At 55.4% G+C, this 23,153-nt stretch overlaps 3 protein-coding genes across 3 annotated transcripts; all 3 read left to right on the top strand.

The window, feature by feature from the left end:
- Positions 1-669: 669 nt before the first annotated feature.
- On the top strand, positions 670-1,056 carry LTHEOB_12535 (uncharacterized protein; the record flags this gene model as incomplete). The annotated part of the gene is made up of 1 exon (XM_035509413.1): positions 670-1,056. One exon carries the CDS (start codon positions 670-672, stop codon positions 1,054-1,056), a length of 387 nt encoding a protein of 128 aa, XP_035364499.1.
- Positions 1,057-2,203: 1,147 nt separating this feature from the next.
- On the top strand, positions 2,204-14,429 carry LTHEOB_12534 (DNA binding protein ure-b1; the record flags this gene model as incomplete). Its single annotated transcript, XM_035509412.1, has 7 exons — positions 2,204-2,251; positions 2,317-3,165; positions 3,232-4,888; positions 5,021-9,913; positions 9,968-10,030; positions 10,088-10,234; positions 10,285-14,429. 7 exons carry the CDS (start codon positions 2,204-2,206, stop codon positions 14,427-14,429), a joined length of 11,802 nt encoding a protein of 3,933 aa, XP_035364498.1.
- A 3,319-nt stretch (positions 14,430-17,748) lies between these two features.
- Positions 17,749-21,492, top strand: LTHEOB_12533 (uncharacterized protein; the record flags this gene model as incomplete). The annotated part of the gene is made up of 4 exons (XM_035509411.1): positions 17,749-18,547; positions 18,735-19,202; positions 19,260-20,428; positions 20,488-21,492. The coding sequence occupies 4 exons, from the start codon at positions 17,749-17,751 to the stop codon at positions 21,490-21,492; spliced, it is 3,441 nt and encodes a 1,146-aa protein (XP_035364497.1).
- Positions 21,493-23,153: the final 1,661 nt, after the last annotated feature.

The following is a 23,153-nucleotide window of genomic DNA, read 5'->3' as shown; positions in this document are numbered from 1 at the left end:
ACTGAGCAGAATGCATACAAACTCCGTGTTCAAAGTGGAATGGGCTGCCGATCTTGGGCGACTATCTGAAGCAGAGTGGAGGTGGCGTGTCACAGATCTCCTGAGCCGGCTATTAGGTTGGGACAAGATCAGCTCTGCAAATACATGCCAGCCCGCACCGAGACCTCCTGCTGGTTTTCAGTCGGTTGTCAGTCGCTGGCAAAAGTCTATCTCGGTCTGTTGTATCCCAATTTTCACGACCGTCGCTGAGGCATCTCTTGTTCAAGTCGGCCTCCAGGCCATACCGTAGCTCTGCACCACCTTGGCTTTTACCTCTACTATGGGCAAGCGGACTTTGGAGGATGGCTGGATGTATGGCGTCGCATTTCGGAAGCTTGCGCAACTGTCCGGCTATCTGCAAATCCGGGGCCGCTAAGAGTAGCGACCACTTACCCGGCAGAGCGCGCAGTCGAAGCTCATGATCCGCCTCCACCTTACCCAAAGCGGCAGTAGTAGTGTGCGGATGGCCCCTCATGCCGGGAGCTCGACGAGCGGCAGCGCTTATGCAGCGTAGTCAGATGATCGTGGATGGCGCGTTTACCTGTGTGCTTCGCCGCTTCTAACGATTCTTATCACTCTGCACAGCACAGTTCCTCCACTCAAGCAGTTTCAGTCGCCTCGACAACGAAAATGTCGACACAATCGCCGTCCCAGACACCGGACGAGCAGCGCGTTGCTGAAGCGCGCGCTGCGGTCACAGCCTCTCTGTCCTCGGTCGGTGGATCGATGAACGCCGAGATGCGACAGCGCGCAGGAGACATACACGCAAATGCAGCAGCCATCGAGAAGCAGGAGAAAGAACTGGCCAAGCAGACGGCGGCGCTGGCCAAGGAGGGCGACAAATGGCAAAAGATGGCGGATCAGAACGTGAAGAAGCTCAATGAAATGGGCGACCTCCAGAACTGGGCCGAGATGATCGAGCGCGACCTGTTGGTGGTGGAAGAGACGCTCCGGCTGGCCGAGGGCGAAGCCGATCAAGGAAACGCAAGCGGGACAAATGGGTGGACGCGGGGTTAAACGGTTGGGAAAGAAGGAGCTTTTGGGCTCATCTCCAACCACAGCTCGCCGCGTGCGACGGCTGGAGTGCGCGGGGATGCAGCGGGTGGTGCAAGCGCAAGCTGCCTTGTACCTACGGGCGACGCGCTCGGCGGGGCCTGGGGCCTCCCAGGCGCGACGGGCGGCTGGCGCCTCGCACGCGTCGCGACGCCCGCTAGCTTTCGCGAATGCCATGCGCGCCGTCATGGTGCTGATGTTATCTTACGCTTGATTAGTGATGCTTCCTCTTTGTGAACATGCCGTGAGCACGGTCGTCGCAAGTGCTTTGTACATAGATGCGTATCAAGACCGTTGAAAGGGCAGCTGTTTTCTGGCGATTGCGCTGCTCGTGCTACTCAGGCTGGGTGTGGATAAACAGTGACCATCGGCCAGCGCGTGCATGCCGATTCAGCCCAGCAGAGCCCCTCGGACGCCCGAGTCTCGTGCAGCCCTTGGTCACGCAATGCTCCAGGTGCTCCATGGTTCGGGGCGCCAGGGACTGCAGCTGTTCCGCGAAGCTCTTCTGTGGGTGGCCCGTGGGCCACATTTCAAACTGAGTAAGCCTGTCGGTGACGTTAGGTTTGCTACCGCCTACCTCACGGCGAAGACGCAGACAACCAGCCCAACTTCCTCAGCACCCGCTTCCCCGCCACTCCCTCTCCATCACCCTCCGCCATCGACACGGGCTGGCCTGCGCACTGCTTCACAACGCCCGCGACACAGACGCAAAAGTCTAACGTGAGGGGACGCCTGCACCGCTCCTCTCTTTTCCGTTGGAACCTTTGCCCTGCGCTTCCGACAGACCCAATCTCGCGCCTTTTCGCTCAACCGTCGCCTGCTGGCCCCAAACGTCGCTGCTGCCGGCCCACTACGCCGCCTTCCAGCTCCAGGCACGCGCGCCCGCGATTTCGACAACAGTTGCGCCGCCACCGGGCCACTCTTCCGCCCGCACCTCACGCTACCTTTCATCGCCGCGACACCCGCCAAGCCCGCCCTCCTAAGCCCGCTACTGACTGACCCATCACAGCCGATCCCCGCGAACCGCTGTAGAGTGAGGCTTGGAGCTGTGTGAGCTGGATAGCAACACCTGGGCGTGGGAAGGTCTGCCTTCCAGGCTGTGGTTGCGAACATGGGGAGGATAAAAAAGGTCGCAACATCCAAGCATGACGCGACTCTGGTATGTGCTCACTCCGCATGCTTTCTGAGACGCGGCAAACTCTTGCTAACATGAATTGATTGTAGTCTCCGTACATCGCGGAGTTCATCAAGGAGACGCTCGCGCTCCCGCTTCACAAGATACCCGCTCACCTGAGCTCTTTCCCCCGGCGATGGCCTTTCCCTCGTGGTGACCTATATCACTGGATCCCCGTGCTGAACCGTTTCGACCGCGTGCTCGAGCTGTTCGTTGAGGAATATGCCTTGGCCAGCGGTCCTCAAACCCAACCTTTCGGCAGGCGTCTGCTGCTGAAGGGCGATGCGGAGGATGGCAAGCAGTCGCCGGAGTTGCTGCCCAGCGCTGCTGATCTCGATGCTGCTGGCTACACTGCGGAGGGCGATCAGCAACTCCTTGAGGATATCCTGAGGTTCACCAAGTTGTTACTGGAGAACTGCGGAAACCGCAGCCTGTACGCTAGCAGCGAGCATCTCAGCAAACTTCTAAACACTACCTCCATCTCGCTGTTGAGGACGACTTTGCGTCTCACTCTCCGGCTTGCCCAACGCTATCATACCTCGCGTGTACGCATGGGCTCGAGCGCCACCGTGCAAAACAGCCTCCTTCTCAGCCACTACAACATCAACCTCGATAACCTCCACAAGATCGCATTACCCTTCGCAAAGGGCTCCTCGCCGGCATCTGGCAAGGGTAAGGACAAGCTTTCTCTTGGTCCGAGCGCCGAGGCTCCATCAGACAAGATGCAGGTGGCGGATTTGGTGGGCAAGGTCAAGCTGGAAGAGATTCCGCCTGCCCTTCGTGAGGAGTGGGCCAGCGTCTTCTTAGCCTACTACGATACTACCAAGGACGAAGTCAGCAAGCCAGCACCGCATGAACCGTTCGCTAGCCCTGGCGGGGCGCCAAGTACCCCGACGCCCGTACGTCGTTCTACTCTCGGTCCCCATTCTACGCCTAGACAAAATCGCACTGCGCCGACTGAACAGTCGCCACGCACTCCCGTGACACCCAATGCTCAGCATGATGCAGCTCGTCCTCCGGGTCCGAAGTTTTTGGAAATCCCCTACCGGGAAATCTCTTCTCAGCCTTGCTACGAAATTATGAGGAGCTATGCCCACGACGTGCCTGAGGAGACCCGCTATGAACTTCTCCATCGCGTTCGTGTTGCGCACTCTCTTGCGTCTGATAGGGCGGCACGCGAAAACATCGTGGCCATCCGGTTGCTTGCTATTGCTAATCTGGCTTACGTCCATCCCGAGTCGACGTTCCATCAGAAGATCGGGCAGCAGGATTCTGATGAGCCTCGTCCACTTCAGCTTGCCTACCAGCTTGCCGAACTGATTCACCCCCCTGCAGATGGTCAACTCGGTGCCTCTAGAGAGCTCCAGACCACCGCCTTGTGTGCCTTGGAAGCGCTTACTAAGCACAAGAACAAGGGCGCCGATTTGACATCTGCACTCAGTCTTAACGTCAATCACGGTGTTCTCTTCTACGTCGCTAGGAAAGCCGTCGCCGAACTTACGCGCGATGATGGACCCGGAGGCTCTTTAGAAGATGACGAGTGGCGGGAATCCCTGTTCACTTTGCTCACCAGCATTCCGGGACAGGTCAACCGTATGGGCGAGAGCATGGTTGCGGCAGGTTTGTTCGATATCTTCGTAGAAGTGCTCACCCTTCGCACTCAGAGGTCCGAGCGCTACTACTCTCGCGTCTTGAGCTTCCTGGACACTTTCGCCTTCAATCTTCGCGATGCCTTCCAAGCATTCGTGCAAGCCAAGGGTCTCGATGCTATCGCTGATCTCGCTGGACATGAGGTTGAGAGTGCTTTCACACGAGCCGAGCGGGGCGAGGGTATGCCCGATCAATACAAGACCCAGCACACGGACTATAAGATCGCATACTACCCCCAGCAGACCCTTCGCTGGCTCTTCAAATTCATTAGCCACATGATGACTCATGGAGGCGGCGGTATCGATCGGTTGCTTCGGAATTTGATGGACTCTCCGCGACTTCTGGCAGGCCTCCGTACAGTCTTGGCCGAGGCACCCATCTTCGGCAGCACTGTGTGGAGTATGACCGTCAATATCCTCGCCAATTTCATTCACCACGAGCCTACTAGCTACGCCATCATCGCCGAGGCTGGATTGAGCAAGACTTTCTTGGAAACTGTCACGCAGAAGCCGATTGAAGAGAAAGCTCCTGAGTCGACCACCGAGAGTGTGACTGAAACGCCCTCACAGTCAGATATTCCTGTCGCCAAAGAGGAGGCTCCAAAAGATAAAGATTCCAAGGCCGCGACCACCGGTATTCTTCCAGTTGCTGAAGCAATCGCTGCAGTTCCTCCTGCTTTCGGCGCCATCTGCCTGACTGAGGCGGGTCTCAACCTCTTCAAGAATTCAACCGCCCTTGAGAGCTTTTTCGAGGTCTTCACCAGCTCTGCACACGTGAAGGCAATCGAAGTGGACTCAGAGACGACGCAGCAGCTTGGTACTTCCTTCGACGAGCTCGTTCGCCACCACCCGCCGCTCAAGCAGGCCATCCTTGCGTCGGTTAAGAAGATGGTTGCAAGGGTTGGTAAGCTCTGCTTCGAGAGGGCACAGCAGAAGGGTGTCGGTTCCAAGCTCTGGGTTGAGAGTAGCGAAGGTAAAATCCTTGTCTCAGGGGGCCGTAAGGCCCTTTGGGGAAAGGAGGGTGCCCGCCACCAGCACTCTCGCGGGGAACAGTCGCCAAACCAAGGAGGTGATGTGGAGATGACTGATGCTGACACTTCGACAGCTTCTGCACAAGCTTCGAATGTCGACGTCTCCATAGATGACGTGGTAGAGCATGAAGACCCTAAGGACGGCCCTACCACCACCCAGTTCATCACTGCAGCTTGCAAGTTTCTGGAAGGTTTTTTCATCAACGAATCCCTTTGCTCAGCATTCATTGAGGAAGGAGGCCTCGAGTTCGTCCTTGACTTCGGGACTCTACCATGCCTACCGTACAATTTCAACGAGTGGTTTGCTGTGGGAGAGGAGTTCAGCCGCGTCATTCAACTCATCGTCGATCAGAAGCCCCATCTTGCGCTACCTTCTCTAATCAGGCGGTTCCAAGCTGCTTGTGACGAGCTCGAGCCCTTCATGCGCAATGATCGCCAGTCTGCTTATCTTGCGGTTTTCACTAGCAAAAATGCTGGTGTGGACCCCGACCCTACCGTCGTCGCTAATGGCACTCGATTTGCAAAGGCGCTCGTTGTAGTCCTCACCCTGGCCAATGCGCTCTCCATGACATTCGAAGGCTCAATGTTCAACCACCGTTCGAGCCACAACATTTTCTCCTTGGTCAACATGGGCGACATGTACGCTCACCTGATTGATAGCCTCGGAAGGCTTCAGAGGTGTTGCGTGTGGGAGGAGATTCTTCTTCAGAAGGAAATCCCCTCCGACTGGGAGAAGAGCACAAGAGTCAAGAGCAGTGGCTTTAGCACGGACGAAGCGAACAACATCCTCCGCTTGACAGACCCGCACCACCCAGAAGAGCCCAGTGAGACGGCGACTACAGACGCATCTGGTCAACAGCCTAGTGGAGCCAACAGCGGCGAGAGCGGTACATCGCAGGCTGGTACATCTCTGGACAAGTCGTCAGCTCAGTACAAGAACACGAAGATTCTGCGTTATCTACTCAGCCAAGTCCCGACTGCCATCACTCCGTTTTTGCAGGCATTGGGCAGATGCCTTCTCTTCAGGAGGACTCAGGAGCAGTGGCAGAAGCAGAATGCTTTTGTTGTCGCAGACCAACTCGCCAAACTCGCCATGGATCAACTTAGTTACGAGCTGCCAAAGAAGAGTGCGGATGCGAAGGACCGCTACGCGTATTGGATTGTCATTCTGACTTCCATTTCTCAAATTCTCATGGAAGGAAGCATGGATCGTAGTCCTCCACACATGCTAACTCTGATCCTCGCCTCTTTCCAAACCCAAGGCGGCCTCGATCAATTGAGCGAAATACTCGACTCGTTCTTCGATGAGGCGAAGGGAATTATTGAGAAGAACGACAGCCAGGAGCTTCCGGAAGATGTACAAGGGCTGATGAATTTGGCACTCGGCGGCATCAAGATCATCTTGACTTTGTATGCCAACATGGTCAACCCGAAATGCGTGATAGACGCGCATCAGACCAATGCCATGAACACGCGCGACCGAAACCGGCCAAAGGGCGATTCCTTCTTCCCCTCACAGTTCCTAGTCGAGTTACGTATGGCCGTCATCAAGCCGGTTGAGAAGATATGGAATTCGGAGCTTATGAACAAGGCTACAACGTCCATCGTCAAGAATCTGGTCGAGATTCTCCGGATCGTCCTTGATAGCGAGGGTGAGAGCGAAGCGTACAAACGCGCTGACACTCCTCCAGCTCGGCTGAGGTTCACCTACAAGCCGTGGAAGGCGCGCACCTTCGAGCATGTGGAAAATCTCAAGCGTGACGGCTTCGAAGAAGACCTGGCAAAGGAGGCGCAATACCGCTCTTACGACAACGCAACCTACGCCAGAGAGTATTGCAACGCAGCAAAGAACGATCCTCGATTCGAGAGGAATTTCGTGCCTCCTTATGAAACCGAGCTCCTCAAACAGACTGGCCAGACTCCATCGGCTTCTACTACTCCTCGGTTGACAGCCGAGAGTGAGGACGAGTCTGAAGAACCCGGTTCTAAGTCTGTCGTCATGTCTGACGCCCAGCCCATTTCGACGGACCCCGTCACTTCTGCCAGTACTGCCGATAGTTCAGTATACATTCCCCACGCTATTCAAAACTCTGCGTGGGGTCGTGGAACCTCAGCAAGTGATGCTGGAAGCGCCGAGTACATCCGGGTTGAAGATCTTGAGGACGCGAGATCCGAGATTCGAAAGAACGTCATCGACCGCGCATTGGAAGTCGTTGATGTCCACGAAGATGTCACCTTCGAGCTTGCGGATTTGATATCTGCAGCTGTCGCTAAGTCGTCTGAGGCTTCTAGCATGCGGACCGAAATCGGCGAGACCCTTGTCAATGCGCTCATATCCTTGCAATCTGAGGAAGATCTAAGGCCCATAGGCAAGAAGATTGCATCATACGCTCACCTTCTTGCTCTCATCCTCCAAGAACGCGAATTTTACAAAGCGACTCTGCCTCAGTTGAAGGAATTCTTCTCTTCGTTGCTTGGATTCATCAAAACATCTCCAGAACAGCGTGCAGAGGAGTCGTCGCCTTGGATTGGCCACGTATTGCTTATCATCGAGCGCATGCTTGCCGACGATGCTCAACCCCCACAGATCCAATGGACTCCTCCGCGAGATGATGATGCTGAGGACTTGACACTCCCTGCCATCGAGCTCCCCGAGCCGGTTGTGCCCATGGATGACAAGCACGAACTGTTCAACGCCATTGTCGAAGTCCTACCCCGCATCGGCAAGGACGAGTCTCTAGCACTCTCGGTCGCTCGCGTGCTCGTCATTCTTACCAGGCATAGACCGCTTGCTACAAAGCTGGGAGAGAAGCGTAATCTGCAGCGCTTGTTTGTCATGGTGAAGCAGCTTAGCGGCATTACCAATGAACGGTTGCAGAGCTCATTCATGTTGATTTTGCGTCACATTGTTGAAGACGAGGAGACCATTAGGTTGATCATGAGGACCGAGATCAAGGCGCTGTTCAAGGAGAAGGGCAACCGTCCTCGGAACGGCCCTCAGCAGATGGATACTACCGCCTACGTTCGAGCTCTCTGGAGTCTTGCCAACCGCAGTCCTGAGATTTTCGTGGAGGTCACCAACGAGAAGCTGAGGCTAACTAGCTATGCTCGGGAATCACGTAGTCAGAATTTCCTCGAGCTCAAGGAGGAAGAGGCTCCTGCGGAGAAGAAGCCGGACGAGAAAGTTAGCGCGGAGGGCGAGCAGCCCGCTGACTCTTCAAAGACTGCTGAGACTGTCAAGCCCTCTACTGAAGTGGAAGCCAAGGGAGAGCCGGAAAAGACAAAGCCTGCCGACACTAAGCCTCCGGTCATCTCGAACCCAGACGGTGTTATTCATTACCTTCTCTGTGAACTTCTCACCTACAAGGATGTAGACGACAAGGAACCTACTCCCACACCTGCAGAGCAGCCGAAGGACACTTCTGCCGGCGACGTAGAGATGACGGACACTGCAGATCGTACTACTCCCGCAACTCCAGGTAGCACCGCATCTACCCCAGTTCCCGCTCCCGAGCAGCAACAGAAGAAGAATGAGAAGCCAACGTTCAAGGCTGATCAAAACCCTATCTTCATTTACCGCTGCTTCATCCTCCAGTGCTTGACGGAGCTTCTGACGTCTTACAACAAGACCAAGGTGGAGTTTGTCACATTTTCGCGCCAAGCTGATCCTCAAGCCATGACCCCATCAAAGCCGCGTTCGACTGTTCTCAGGTATATGCTTGAGAATCTCGTTCCCGTGGGTACTCTGGCACATGCAGAAGACATCTCTTTCAAGAAGAAATGCGCTACCTCCAACTGGGCCATTTCTGTCATTGTAGCCTTGTGCCAGAAGACAGGCGAGCGCCGGTCCGCCAAAAGTCGCGATGCAAAGGAGGAAGATGAGCCGGAGCTGCTCTTTGTCCGCAAGTTCGTTCTCGAACATGCTTTGAAGGCTTTCAAGGATGCCAACGCCTCCTCAGAGTCGTTGGATATGAAGTACTCCCGCCTGCTCAACCTTGCGGACCTTTTCCATCGCATGCTTTATGGCAAGTCCACGAACAACTCCAACAGCTTTCCCGTCGACATGGTTATGGTCTCTCAGAAGCAACTGGCGAGAATCATGTATGAGAAGAACTTCATTACCACCTTGACGACCGCCATTGCCGACATCGACCTCAACTTCCCTAACGCCAAGCGGGCTGTCAAGTACATCCTCCGTCCGATCAAGCTCCTCACACAGACTGCTATCGAACTCAGTCTAAATGCCGAGATCTCGGGTGCTCCGGGTCAAGCTGACGAAGACGAGATCTCCACGGCATCATCAGTGTCAGACATGGACGAGTTCCGCGAGGAAACCCCGGATCTCTTCCGCAACTCCACTCTTGCCATGTTCGATCCTAGCAGAGATGAGGAAACAGAGTCCGAAGAATCTGATGAAGATGATGATGAGGACATGTACGGTGATGAGTATGGCGACGAGATGGAGTACGAGGAAGATATGGAGCACGATGGCGAGGACGTGGTCAGCGACGAAGACGAAGAGATCGAGGGCATGGGCGATATCGAGGGTCTGCCTGGCGACGTCGGCGATGATGTGGAAATTGTCATTGAGGGTGAAGATGGAGACGACATGTCCGAAGATGATGACGATTCGGCAGACATGGACGAGGACGATGACGATCCCGAAGATGACGAGGACATCGAAGTCATGGACGACATGGACGAGTTGGACGAAGTCACGGGCGACAACATCAATGACAGCCTCAATGGGGACGAGGATGACGAATGGGCGAGCGAAGACGATGACGAAGGAGACGACTACGATGAAGACGGTGCCGATGAGGACCACGGTGCCGCCGGCGGTATCGACAATCTTGTCCGCATTCTGGATGGCCAGGGCGGCCCTGGCCTGCTAGAGCACCTCCAAGGCGACATGATGGATATGGAGCACGAGGGTTATTTGGATGACGAAATGCAGGAGGATGAAGGTATAGCTGCCGCCCTCCGCCGGGCCTGGTCCTCGAACATGCTAACCGCAGTAGATGAGGAAGACGAGGAGGAAGACTACGACGAGGACGACATCGCCTACGAGGCTGGACTTGAAGGTTTGATGACCCGAGAGATGCGCCACTTACTCCCGCAGCGCTTACTGAGAGCGTTAGACGATGAAGATGGCATTCCTGACCCTGCATGGGGTTGGGGTGCTCCTCCAGAGTTCCGTGGGCACCATCATCACCACCATCGTCATGGTATCATCGGTGTCAACCCTTTCTCGTTTATCCCGCCCGCTACGCTGGATCGTCACCTGGGTAAGTTTGCATCTCTGAACCCGTGCTTGTTCACTACTGATGTGCCTTAGTTCCTGCGTACCGAGCCCATCGCCCGGCGGGAACTCAGCGTGGTGCAGACGATGGCACGAATCCTCTGCTTCAACGCTCTGGTCGTCCCTCTTCCGGTGCTGGCGGCGCTGGAGGTCGTCGTGCTGGTTCGAGTGACTGGGTTCATGCCATGGATCCTATGCGGCCCGGCCGTTTCCCCCCTGGTGGCGACACCCCTGTTTCCTTCATCAGCAACCTTCTCAATATCATGAGCCATGGCTCAGCCACCATTCAACAGGATGGCATCACGGTGACTGTGCAGGGTATGTTCCCAGGCGACCCTGGCTTCCCTGATGGTGCTTTCGACCCCTACACCCGTCGTGATCGACGGGGCCAAGACAGTCACTCTCGTTCATCTCGGGATGACCCCGCTCAGGCGGTCTCCTTTGTGTCCGCCCTTACCACGGCGCGTTGGCAAGAGGAAGGCCGTCTCCTCTTCAACGGTCTTGCGGTCGATAAGTCCCTTCGCCTTGTCAACTCCATCCTCAGGTTGTTGGTTCCTCCCGCGATCAAGGCTACTAAGGAAGCCGAGCGCAAGGAGCGTGAAGAGCGCGAGGCCCGGGAGAAAGAGCAGCGAGAGAAAGAAGAACGTGAACGTAAGGAGCGCGAGGAGCAGGAAGCTAGAGAGAGGGAGAAGAGAGAGAGAGAAGAGCGCGAAGCCGAGGAGGCTCGCCGCCTGGAAGCGGAGAGAATAGCCCAGGAACAGCCTGCCGAATCCACAACAGAGGACCAACAGATGGCGGATGTTGGGGCTTCCCAACCTGCAGCCGCTGCTGAGGGAGAAGCTACCGAAGGCGAAAGCTCACAAGCCCAGGACAGAGTTGTCGCCAACATTCGTGGACGTCAAGTCGATATTACAGATCTTGGTATCGACTTGAGTTACCTCGAGGCTCTGCCTGAGGACTTGAGAGAAGAAGTCCTAATGGGTCAGATCCAGACTCAGCGCGAACAAGCTCGCACCCAAGGCAACGAGCCGTCGGACATCAGCCGCGAGTTCCTTGATGCCTTACCTGAAGATATCCGTGACGAACTTCTTGAACAAGAGGCTGTGGCCCGTCGTCGCCAAGAACGTACAGAGGAGAGGAATCGTCAAGGCGGTGCACCACGTGCTGAAGAGATGGACGTTGCTACTCTATTCGCCTCCATGGATCCCGGTCTTCGTCAAGCTGTCCTTATGGAGCAAGACGACGAAACTCTGCGCGAACTACCTGCGGAACTCGCTGAAGAAGCCCGCCGCTTGGGTGGAGACCGCCGCCTGAACCATCATATGGCTGACATTGGCCGTCTCAACCGCGGCGGCTACCGCCGCCATGATGGTGCCCCGCAGGAGGAGGAACAAGCTCAGAGGAAGCAAAAGCCTCGTCCCATTGTTCAGATGCTCGAAAAGTCCGGCGTTGCAACTCTACTTCGACTCATGTTCATTCCACAGCAGGGTAGCGCTCGCCAGACTCTCAACGGCATCTTAAAGGATGTTTGCCAGAACCGTCACAACCGCGCCGAGGTCATCAGCATTCTTCTGTCCATTCTCCAGGACGGTTCCGCGGATATCAACGCTGTTGAGCGCAGCTTCGCTCAGTTATCCCTTCGTGCCAAGCAGCCTCCGGCCCCACAGCCATCTGGCAATCAGAAGACTCCGCAACCTTTGAGGCGTTCGCTCACTGGTCCGCTCGCTGGTCAGCAGCTCTCCAGCCATGGTGACATGTCGCCAATCATGGTCGTCCAGCAGTGTCTGAGCACTCTCGTCTACCTGGTGTACAACAACCCACACATCGCCTCTTTCTTCCTTGCAGAGCACGAGACGGCGGTGGGTTTCAAGTCCAAGGCTTACCGTAAGGGCAAGGCAAAGGAGAGCAAGGCTCACAAGTACCCACTGAATGCTCTGCTTAGCTTGCTTGACCGTAAGCTTATCGTTGAGAGCTCTTCGGTCATGGAGCAGCTGGCCTCTTTGCTAATGAACATCACGAGCCCGCTTGGCATCCTCCTCAAGAAGGACAAGGAAAAGAGTGAGGAGAAGAAGGATGAGCCCGCTGAGGCTAGCACTTCTGCTCAACCAGCGGAGGGCACTGCCACTGAGACCGGTGAGACTGCCACGACGACCGAGCAGTCCACAACTCCGGCCGGAACCCCTGCGGCATCTTCGACCGAAAAGAAGGACGAGAACAAGACCGATGATCAGTCCGATGACAAGAAGAAGGCGCGTGGCCTTGTCCCGCCTGAGGTTCCTGAGTACAACCTTCGCCTCGTCGTCCACATATTGGCCGCCCGCGAATGTAGTAGCAAGACGTTCCAGAACACGTTGTCGGTCATCAACAACCTCTCTGCTATTCCAGGTGCCAAGGAGACTTTCGGAAAGGAGCTCATCAAGCAGGGTCAGGACTTGGCTCAATCGTGCCTTGATGACCTGAACGAGCTCGTCTCCCAAATCACCAAGGCCAAGACGGGTACCGATGTGCAAGGCATGGCTTTGTCTAAGTTCTCACCAGCCAGCTCTGACCAGACTAAGCTTCTCCGTGTGCTGACCGCATTGGACTACCTCTTCGATCCCAAGCGTTCGGAAACTCAAGACAAGCCTGCTTCCAGTGTTGCAGACGGCCTGCCTGCCGAGCAGAAGGCTGATATTCTCACCACGCTTTACGAGAACCCTACATTCTCATCCCTGTGGCACAAGCTCAGCGAATGTCTGACAGTCATCCGCGAGCGTACCAACATGCTCAGCGTGGCTACGATCCTATTGCCGCTGATCGAAGTGTTGATGGTCGTTTGCAAGAACACCACTCTCAAGGATGCGCCGCTTGCAAAGTTGCACGCCAGAGAAGTTGAGCTGTCGAGTCCACCGCCGGAGAACCGCATGGAGAGCTTGTTCTTCAAGTTCACCGAGGAGCATCGCAAGATTCTCAACGAGCTCGTCCGCCAGAACCCCAAGCTTATGAGTGGTTCATTCTCGGTTCTCGTCAGGAACTCGAAGGTCCTGGAGTTTGACAACAAGCGCAACTTCTTCACTCGTCGCCTTCACTCTCGTGGTGCGGAGATGCGCCACCCACACCCCACGCTTCAACTCTCTGTGCGCCGCGAGCACGTCTTCCTTGACTCGTTCAAGTCCCTTTACTTCAAGACTGGCGACGAGATGAAGTACGGCAAGCTCAGCATCCGCTTCCACGGTGAAGAGGGTGTTGATGCTGGCGGTGTTACCCGTGAGTGGTTCCAGGTGCTTGCCCGCCAAATGTTCAACCCCGACTACGCTCTCTTCATCCCCGTTGCCTCGGACCGTACAACTTTCCACCCGAACCGTCTAAGTGCGATCAACCAGGAGCATCTTCTGTTCTTCAAGTTCATTGGTCGTATCATCGGCAAGGCATTGTATGAGGGTCGCGTGCTTGACTGCCATTTCAGCAGAGCCGTGTACAAGCGCATCTTGGGCAAGCCTGTCAGCATCAAGGACATGGAAACTCTCGACCTGGACTACTACAAGTCCCTCCTGTGGATGCTTGAGAACGACATCACGGACATCATCACCGAGACTTTCTCGGTTGAGGCCGAAGAGTTTGGCGTTACGCAGACCATCGATCTCATTCCGAATGGTCGCAACATCCCCGTGACCGAGGATAACAAGCAGGAGTATGTCCGCCTGATGGTCGAGTACCGTTTGACCGGCTCCGTGCAGGACCAGCTTTCCGAATTCCTTAAGGGCTTCCACGACATCGTCCCGGCTGAGCTGATCTCCATCTTCAACGAGCAGGAGCTCGAGCTGCTCATTTCCGGCCTGCCTGAGATTGACGTGGACGACTGGAAGAACAACACCGAGTACCACAACTACACAGCAGCGTCGCCGCAGATCCAGTGGTTCTGGCGTGCGGTGCGCTCGTTTGACAAGGAAGAGCGGGCGAAGCTGCTGCAGTTCGTGACCGGAACGTCCAAGGTGCCGCTCAACGGCTTCAAGGAGCTCGAAGGCATGAACGGCTTCAGCCGGTTCAACATCCACCGCGACTACGGCAGCAAGGATCGCCTTCCCAGCTCGCACACGTGCTTCAACCAGCTGGACCTTCCCGAGTACGAGAGCTACGAGGCGCTCAGGCAGCAGCTTTACACGGCCATGACGGCTGGTAGCGAGTACTTTGGCTTTGCTTGAGCGGACGTGGACCGGTTTTTTTCCCCCTCTATTTTCCCTTTTGCATGGCGTACATGCACAACACAAAAACGAAAGATTGATGAGAGCGAATGGTCATTAGTTGTTGCTTTGCTGCATTTCAAGGGCGCTGGCGAAGTGTTTTCTTTGTTTTTCTTTTTTAGTACCAAAAAAAATTCCGGAAGATGCAAACCAAGGAGGATAAAAACCTCCAAGTAGATAATACTAGGTGGTCAAGTGGGGAGATGATCTTCTCGATTTTGCAGTTTTGGGGGAAGGGGATGGGGCAGGAGCGATGGGTTAACAGTAGTTAGTCTTTTTATTTTCGTCTTCCTTCGATTCACAGCGGCGGACGGGGCTTTGATTTAGCGTTCATTCGTTGTATCATCAGTATGGGGACAGAGACTACTTCTTTCTCTCTCTACTACTTGGTGGGAAGAAAGAGGGAACTCGAGAGGGTAAAGACGGAGTGCAGGCCGTTCTTCTCCCTTTCTCGTTTCGTCCTCTCTGCCCCTTTCGTTCTGGCTCGCTGAGTCGTCTTCGTTGTCGGCTTGGACGCGATGAGCCCCTTAGGGGTGAAGGCGGTGGCCATAGTGGCTTCGTAGATAGCTTTTTGCTCTCCTCCTTTTCTACTTCTTTTATTAGGGCAGAGAGGCAATTTATGCGGCTTAGAAATGATCTGGTGCGGCTTTCGAGTGATCGAGTGCGGCTTTCGAGTGATCGAGTGATCCTGCTTGCTTGCAGTGATGAAAATGTTGTGATGCATATGGTCATGCGTCGAGATGTCTCGTCATTATGCAGGGTAGCTTATGGAGAGCGAGGTCGCGACCATGGGACTGGAATGGTGGCTTGAGCTTTTGTTAGCACGCGGATGATTAGGCGAGGAGTGGCTATTTAAGAATGGTCACTTCGTTGTTAATCTCCTCTTTCAATTACCATTTCCCGATTCATCAGCACAGTGTATGTTGCGGCGAAATATAGGAGCACCACATTAATACTTCGGTGGGAGGGTTGCGCCCTGCTCCACATCTAACTTTGGTTGCCGGACAGTGACACGGCGTGATTCATAGTCAGTGATGATGAAGCTTTTCAACAAGCTTACAAAATAAGGTATATCATTTTATCTTGATGCTGCTCTCTTTTCAGTAAAACTGTAGATGCGTGGCAGATCGCGGGAACTTCAAATTCGACGACGCATAAATGTGACTAACAAGAACAAACAGCAGAGTAAGTTTCCACCTTGCTTCTACTGCTGCTTCTGTTTATTGTTTAACTCGGTCGGCTTGGTAGAAGTGTGCGGACGCTTTATGTAGACTTGTGTGCCAACGTGGCTCAAAAGCAACCCGGTGTCATCTGCGGGAACGATGTCAACGAAATCACTAGGCGCTGGCAGGTGACTTGACCGCGAGTTGCGCCCGTCCGCCTGGTCAGGGCCATTGTTTTGGCGGTGCTTTTAAAACCAAGAGTTGTGGGGAAATAGTGAGTCTCATCCAAATCTCACGTCAACGAGCAAGTGGCCTATTCCCTCCGAGAAGTACATGATAAGAAAACTGTCTGTCTTGGTCGTTAGTGGTAAGGTATTTTGCGACTGGTTTCAACTCTGGATGAGTTTGATATAGAGAAGGTGGATGGTACTCTCGAGCTCTTCGATTTCTTGGTGATGCTGGGGAGTGTCGTTTGGCCTTTCTGCATACCATCATCGTTGGCTGACCACCATCATCTTGAAATGTGTAGCGGCCGTCGTACCCGGAGGCTAAGCATGCACCGAATTCGCTGCACAGGCTGCAGTAGATGTTGAATGCTCAGTCTTTCTGTAGCCAGTTGAGCGTATGATACTCGTGATAGTAGATTATATACGTTTCAGCCTTTAGTTGTTTTTCTGAATAATCAGGAGAGCGGATTAGAGTTAAAGACAAGGCTGGGGTGGACCGTGCCAAAGTTTGCTCGAGTCAGGCAAGCGCTGGCGGAAGTGACCCTTTTTAAAGATGACGATCACCGCGGGCGAGGGATTTGAGTATCGAGGGGCGGGCTATTTGATCGCCAAGCCGGGAGCCGGCGTGAGTGGACGCGTGGAACTCGGTCGAACATGTCAGTGGTCTGTGAGGCGTGTCCCCTATTGCAATTGCCTCTCTCGGGGCAAGAAGGACAGCGCAACCCATGCCGGACATGACGTATCGAAGAATGGCGTGAAGCGGAATGCCACACGGAGCCAATCACGTTTTGTGGTGAGCGGGGAGGGCGAGGGAGACACAAACCCCTGCCGTGGCGTTGGAAATTGGGAGACGGTCGGCTCGGCGGACGAGCTAGCAGCCAAGGGAGGGTGCATGTTTGATTCGCCAGTCATGTAGATTGCAAGCCACCAGCCGCTGCGATCCGGATTTTGAGCCGCAACGGTTGCAGATGTCTGTCGCCCTCTCCGCACACCAGCCACACGTCTCCGCGATGCCGCTCGGCGATGCACCGCGACGCTGGCCTCATTTTGGCCTGGCCCGGGGCGGGAGGTGAGGCGCAGGCGGGGAGGTGCAACGTCGCGGCTAAGGCAAGAAAAGGGGTGGCTCCTGCGTCGCCGGCTTGACTCTCGCATCGATTAAGGACCGCCCAAGCACGCCGCCTACTTCCGCCTGCATGCGGCGCGCGGTGCACGCTCCGGCGGCTCTACTTCGTGCTGGCAGCCTTTTTGCTCTGCCTTCGTGGATTGTTTGTGTGCGTGCTACCATCTGAAACCCTAGCCCTAGACCCTACAGTTTGACATTTTTAGCAGCGGCAAGCTAGTAGGCACATCGTGGAGTCGGCTGAGATAAAGATCACCGCAAATTCGCCATTCGTCATCGCCTCGTATTTTCGATCCCTTCAACCCCAAATTTGACCATCACCTAACGGTCGCTACCGCCCCTGCCTAGGGAAACTGACTAGTGTGTCGTCTATTCTTCTGTCGATAACAAAACCCAACACAACGACCGGTCAGGACGCGTATCAATGAGCAGCGCAGCGGCAATTCCGTGGTCCCATTGATCAACTCGTCCACTCACCCAACTGACCGACCGATCGGACAGCGGACGCCTCTGGACGCGGCCCCAGCACCTCACAGCAAAGCAACCCGACGCCACGCACGAGCGTTTGCCTGTGCGCAAGCTCCACTACTTGCTCCACGTGGGAAGCTCGGCGTCGCCGTATCTTGGACGACCTCTCCCCGCCTCGCCTTCGAAGCGCGCCCAGAATTTCCTCCCAATAAAAGGGCGCTGTTTCCTTCCTGATTCCCCGGGAAAGTTTGCTCGCTGCAAGGGGAAAGCAGGGACCACAAAAGAGCAAGGGAAAAGAGAACATGGAGTCCGACAACAGACAACACCCGCGGATAGACACCACCGTCGGCTCGTCGACCTCCATCACCAACGATGCCGCCACCACAGCCAGCCCCGTCGCCATGACGCCCGCAGCCACGACTCCCACGCCCATCTCGGCCACGGTGCTCGCCCGCTCCGGCTCCACCACGTCGCGCTTCTCGCGCATCTCGCAGGGCACGCGCCGCTCGCGCTTCGTCGAGGCCCTCGACGACGACCGCGACGACGACCTCGACCAGCACTACGAGACGGGCACCTACCGCGGCCGCAGCAGCATCGCCACCCGCAGCATCCGCTCCGTCGCCTCGTACGCGAGCCTGCAGCAGCGCCGCCGCTCGCGCTCGAGCAGCCTGGGCATCGAGACGGGCGGCCCAGCGCGGGGGAGCAGCGTGCCCGCCGTTGGTGGAGAGGGAGGAAGTGCTTCTTCCCGCGGCCTCGGTACCGCCGACGGCGTGACGCCAACGTCCGGGAAGCGCCAGGTTTCGTTTGGCTTCCCGTTGCTGCCGCCGCACAGCGGCTCCGATACCACGGGCACGCCCACCACGCCTGGCTTCAACGACCGCACCGGCGGCACCAGCAACCCTTTCTCTGACGCGTACGGCACGGCTGACACGCCGAGGTCGATGAACCAGAGCACCGCAAGCTTGGTCAGGGATGTGGATGGCATGGATTACATGGAGGACAGGCCGAAGGGCGGTTTTGACGCTGATGCGAAGGGCGTCGAGGCCGGCGTGCCGAGCCCCAAGCTGGCGTATTTCTTTGAGAGAAATCCGCAGCAGTATGGTGAGTTGTCTTTTCCTGTGTACAAGGATGAAATGTGGTCTCGGGATCCATGGTTGCGTAGAATTACGCCATTTTGCGCCGGCGATTCTACGCTATTTCGCACCAAACAACCCATTTTTAGGCGCACATTTTCCGCTTTGGGGGAACCACTCGATATCTTAGGCGCAGCCGGCTAATATTTCTGCAGGCTTTAACCCGACCGAGCATTGCCCGGCAAGAAGACACTTCTTCCGAACCAGATGGGTGACTAGCTCCATCATCCTCATCTCGATATACGCTACCCTCATTTCTGGACTATTCCTCGTCGTTGCTCTCCGTGGTCCGCAATGGCCGATGATTCGCAGCGATGGCTGGCTTACGCCGTCCAACGCTTCTCTGCTGGTTGCCGTTCTTGCAAAGACGGTTGAATTGTCATTCGGATCTTCCATCGTTGCCTTTCTCGGCCAAGTCCTGAGTAGACGGAGTTTGAGCGTGAGAGGTAGCGGCAGGGGCGTGACTCTTGCGGAAATGAGCATGCGTAACTGGATCGGAGCGCCTGGCTACATGGTAGCAAACTTCGAGACAGTTCGCTATGCACTTTTCAGTATCTTGGGAATCGTGAGTTTCATCGCTGCTATTGTTGCAACCGTGTATACGTCCGCCTCGGATGCTCTTGGTAAGGGAGAAAAAAAAACCACTCTTAAGCATATGATTGGCTGACAATGTCACGCAGTGCAACCCCAGCTCAAGCTAGGACCTCTGGAAACGAAGATTGTGAAGGCAAACGTGATGACCAAGTTTGCCAACAATCTGTATCTTGGCTACAAATGCGAAACGCCAATCCCCATCTCGGAAGATGACGTACACCGCAATGCAACCTGCCTTGACATCTCCTATGCCGCACAAGCGTACCACGACTACCAACGATATGTCGCCGAATGGGATCACTATGCCCGTAACCACAGCGCCGGTACTACCAAGGAAACCCGGGTTCCCGCCTTCTCCCAATACCGCTCTGAGATCCAAGTCAACGGAACCTGGATGGATGTTTCTGCCTTTGAGCTGGATGGTCGTATCATCAACAACGTCAGCTTGGCCATGCCTCACGCTGGCGTCATGAGTGCAGCTACCGACGAACGCAATGAGATCATGCAGCCGAGCGAACTCGGTGGTTTGGGTGCATACAATCTTGAGGCTTCGGTGCCCAGCCCTGTCATCCACGTTCTGTGCGCGAACATGAACCGCAGCGAACTCGCCCCCCTCGTCTATACCGCATGGAACAACTCGGAAAAGCTAGACGCCCCGACGTGGCCCGACCAGATCAGCAATCTCACTTCCGCTGAATCTATCAACAAGACTGTCGTCGACGATATTTTCGGCTGGCGCAAAAATGGCCAGAATGCCCCCATATTCTCGCGCTTCCCGTCAACCTATAACACAGTTCTGAACCAAACATTCTTCTATGGCCGCGAGTCCATCTACCTACTGGGCCGCGATGGCGACGAGGACGTAGAGCGTTATTCACTCTGCCAAATGAAGGCGTCGCTCACGCCTAACTGCAGCACGACCTACAGCGCGGTGCAGGAGGGCTCGACGCTCTCGTCCCGCTGCGATCCGGAGAATGACTCAATGGCCTACATCAATAGCGATCCAACCGCTGAGTCCGGCTCGGCCACCATCAGCCTCAACTGGCCTTGGGTCGCCACCGAGTGGGCAAACTCGATGTCCCTCAACAACGGCATCACCGACGGCAAGGCCAGCATTGCCCGACTACTCACACAGTCCATCGCCAAGGAGCCGAAGCTGCAGGTTGACCGACCGAGCATAGCTGAGGCACTAGCGGTGCTGTCAAGTACCACTTTGCTACTGGGCACGCAGGACGCGCAGATGGAGATGACTTGGGTAAGCATTCCTTCTTATACAACTTTGAAACAACAATTAACCCTTTCACGCTGATATAGAACCACGAGAAAACCATCCTCCTCACCCCGGAAACCGTCAACTTCAACGCCACCCTCCGCGAGCGCATCTACGCCTCGGGCCCGACGGGCGAGCCGCAAAAGCTCTTCTTCCTCGTCCTCGTCTTCGCCTTCCTGACCAACATCCTGTGCCTCGTCTACTTCATCTTCCACCGCGGCCTCGTCACCGACTTCTCGGAGCCGCCCAACCTGTTCTCGCTGGCCGTCAACTCGCCGCCCGCGGCGTCCATGGCCGGCTCGTGCGGCGGTGGCCCCGCCGGCCGCCAGTGGAACTGCGAGTGGTTCGTCGGCGAGAGCGGCGGCCACCTGTTCGTCGTCCCCAAGGAGGCCGTGCCGGCCGTCGTCGCCGCCCGCGGCAACATGGGCAATGCGTGGCGCGTCGAGGAAGAGGCGAGTTGGCCGGTGCAGGAAGGCGACCCCAGCCACCAGCAGTACCACCAGTACGGGCAGATCCCACAGCATAACGGCCCTGGCGGTGCCCCCGCTCTAGCCATCTCGACGGCGACGGCGACGAGGGGCGCCCCTGGCGCTAATGGCCCTGGCGGCGACGGCCTCCTGGCTCGTCTGAAGCAGCGCTTCTCTTCCTCCGGCCCCCCCAGCGGCGCCACCGCATACGCCCGCAGCCCGGATACCCCGTCTAGCGCGACCCGCCTCTACTCGGCAGGCGGCGGCGCCATGCCGCCCAGCAGCGCGTGGAGCAACCGGTCGTTCGGCGGCGCCGGCGCCGGCGGGTATGTCGGACTGAGTGGTGGCGGAACCGACAGCCCGACATCGCAGTGGGGAGCGGAGAGCAGCTTGTACAAGACGACGACGAGGGGGACGGCGTACACGGGCGCCAGCGGCGCGTCGGCGTACGAGATGATCGGCGGCATGTCTGGTAATGGGATGGGGAGGGCGCATCAGCAGCAGGACGGCGCGAGGTTGGCGACGAACAGTCCGATTAGTAGGGCGTATTCGAAGTTGAGTCGGAAGAGGACGTTTTTGTGAGGGGTGGGGGGAAGGTGGAGTTGGATATGGGGGGTTGGGGGGTTTGCTTTTCAGAGCTCTTCTTCTTTTTTCTTTCCCTAGGGAGCCAGCATTGGTGAGGCGTTTTGCTTTTTTTTTTTGGCTCCTTGTTTTCCCGTGAAAAGCGTGTAGTAAGTAGGTGGTTCTGACGAAGGACCGGGCGCTCGATACCCTGGAGTGTTGAAAGAATTGATGTAGGAAAATCAAAAAGATGAAGATCGAAGATGGAAGAAGATATCTGCCTTCTTTTAGAGAGGACGCTAGATAATGCAATGCTTGGTGAGAACTTTGTCAATTTGCTCCATGAGTTTGTTGAAGTGATGGTGTGAATCATTTGCTTATGATGTTGTTAGTGATTTTTTGCATTGAGTTTAATCGCGGCAATGTCTAAGAGGGCCGGACCTTATAGAGTTACGTTGGTAGAAAGGAAGAAACTAAGAACAGTCAAAGTTGTCCTCTGATGGCAAATCTTGGAGAAAATGAATCTCGCCCTTCGACGATGTTCGAAACCACACATTGCCACCTCTAGACACACGCCCATTTAAATACCATCTACAAATTCTGTGCGGCTGTGATCAGCCGGCTGTTGAATGCCGATCTCTCCTCACGTTCTCTTTGCCGCCAGGCGCTCGAGCCAGACACGTGGACGTGACTCGCATAACACAGCTGCATGTGCAACCGCCTGAGGCCGTATAGCCACGAGCCTTACTTCGAGAAGTGCCGGTAGTGGGAGCAATGGCTAGCTATATAGGGGCTCACGCTTTGGTCTTCTCCGGCAGGCATTGAACACTGGTTTGAAATTAAAGATACAGTAGATGACATCTACTCGCTGCTGTGTCTTGGGGGGTACAAAATAGGGCATCCGAGTTACGGAGGGCCCGGAGGAGTTGACAGAATCTTGGAATATCTCTTATCTGCTTGAGAGATGATTAATAATAGTCGATAGGATGATTTGTGTCTAGAGCTGCGACTCATAATAAGCAAATGATGACTGGCATCATCGTTCAAATGAACACCATAGAAATGAAGTTGTGTCCCCAACAAAGTCAAGTCAGAAAGTCATTGAGAGCGGAGTGTAATTTGATAGTAGTATGATAGAGGGCGGAGTCAAGTATTCGCCTGGTGAAGCCGGCTGTGTTTGCAGCTTGTGGCTGAACCTCTGGGCATAAGAGTGGTGTTTGGCTCACAAAAGCTATTGATCTCGTCCTAAGAAAGGCGTTCATGGGACCGGTGCGTGCTTAAAAAGCGCCACCGGACAGAAACCCTGCATATTCGCGTGAGCCCAAATGCAAGCGGCTGACTTCAGCGAGTCCGCTGCCGACGTCATGGTTCCTGGGAATGTGAAAATCTAGTACTTTTAAGACCGCGCCAGTCTCCAGTTCTAGATTGTTCAAGACAGACTTTGTCGTGATCTAATTAAAACAGAGGGATACATGTCCTACCAACTGTCTCCTTTGCTTCGCTTTTGGGTGTAGCTGCGTCGCTGATTTCCCCCTAAAATTTTCTGATTTATCACTAGTGAAAAATCAAAGTAACCACTCAGCAAATGTTCATGCTGAGCAGCATCATTTGTCTTCCACAGCTGAACATGATCAGCATTTCATGAGGCTGTTCAACAGCATGTTTTCGACGTCTGTATCTTG

Source organism: Lasiodiplodia theobromae (assembly GCF_012971845.1).
Source record: "Lasiodiplodia theobromae strain AM2As chromosome Unknown scaffold_66, whole genome shotgun sequence".
NCBI lineage: Eukaryota > Fungi > Ascomycota > Dothideomycetes > Botryosphaeriales > Botryosphaeriaceae > Lasiodiplodia > Lasiodiplodia theobromae.
The sequence above is the reverse complement of the archived record's forward strand: the minus strand, read 5'-3'. Positions and strand labels throughout refer to the sequence as shown.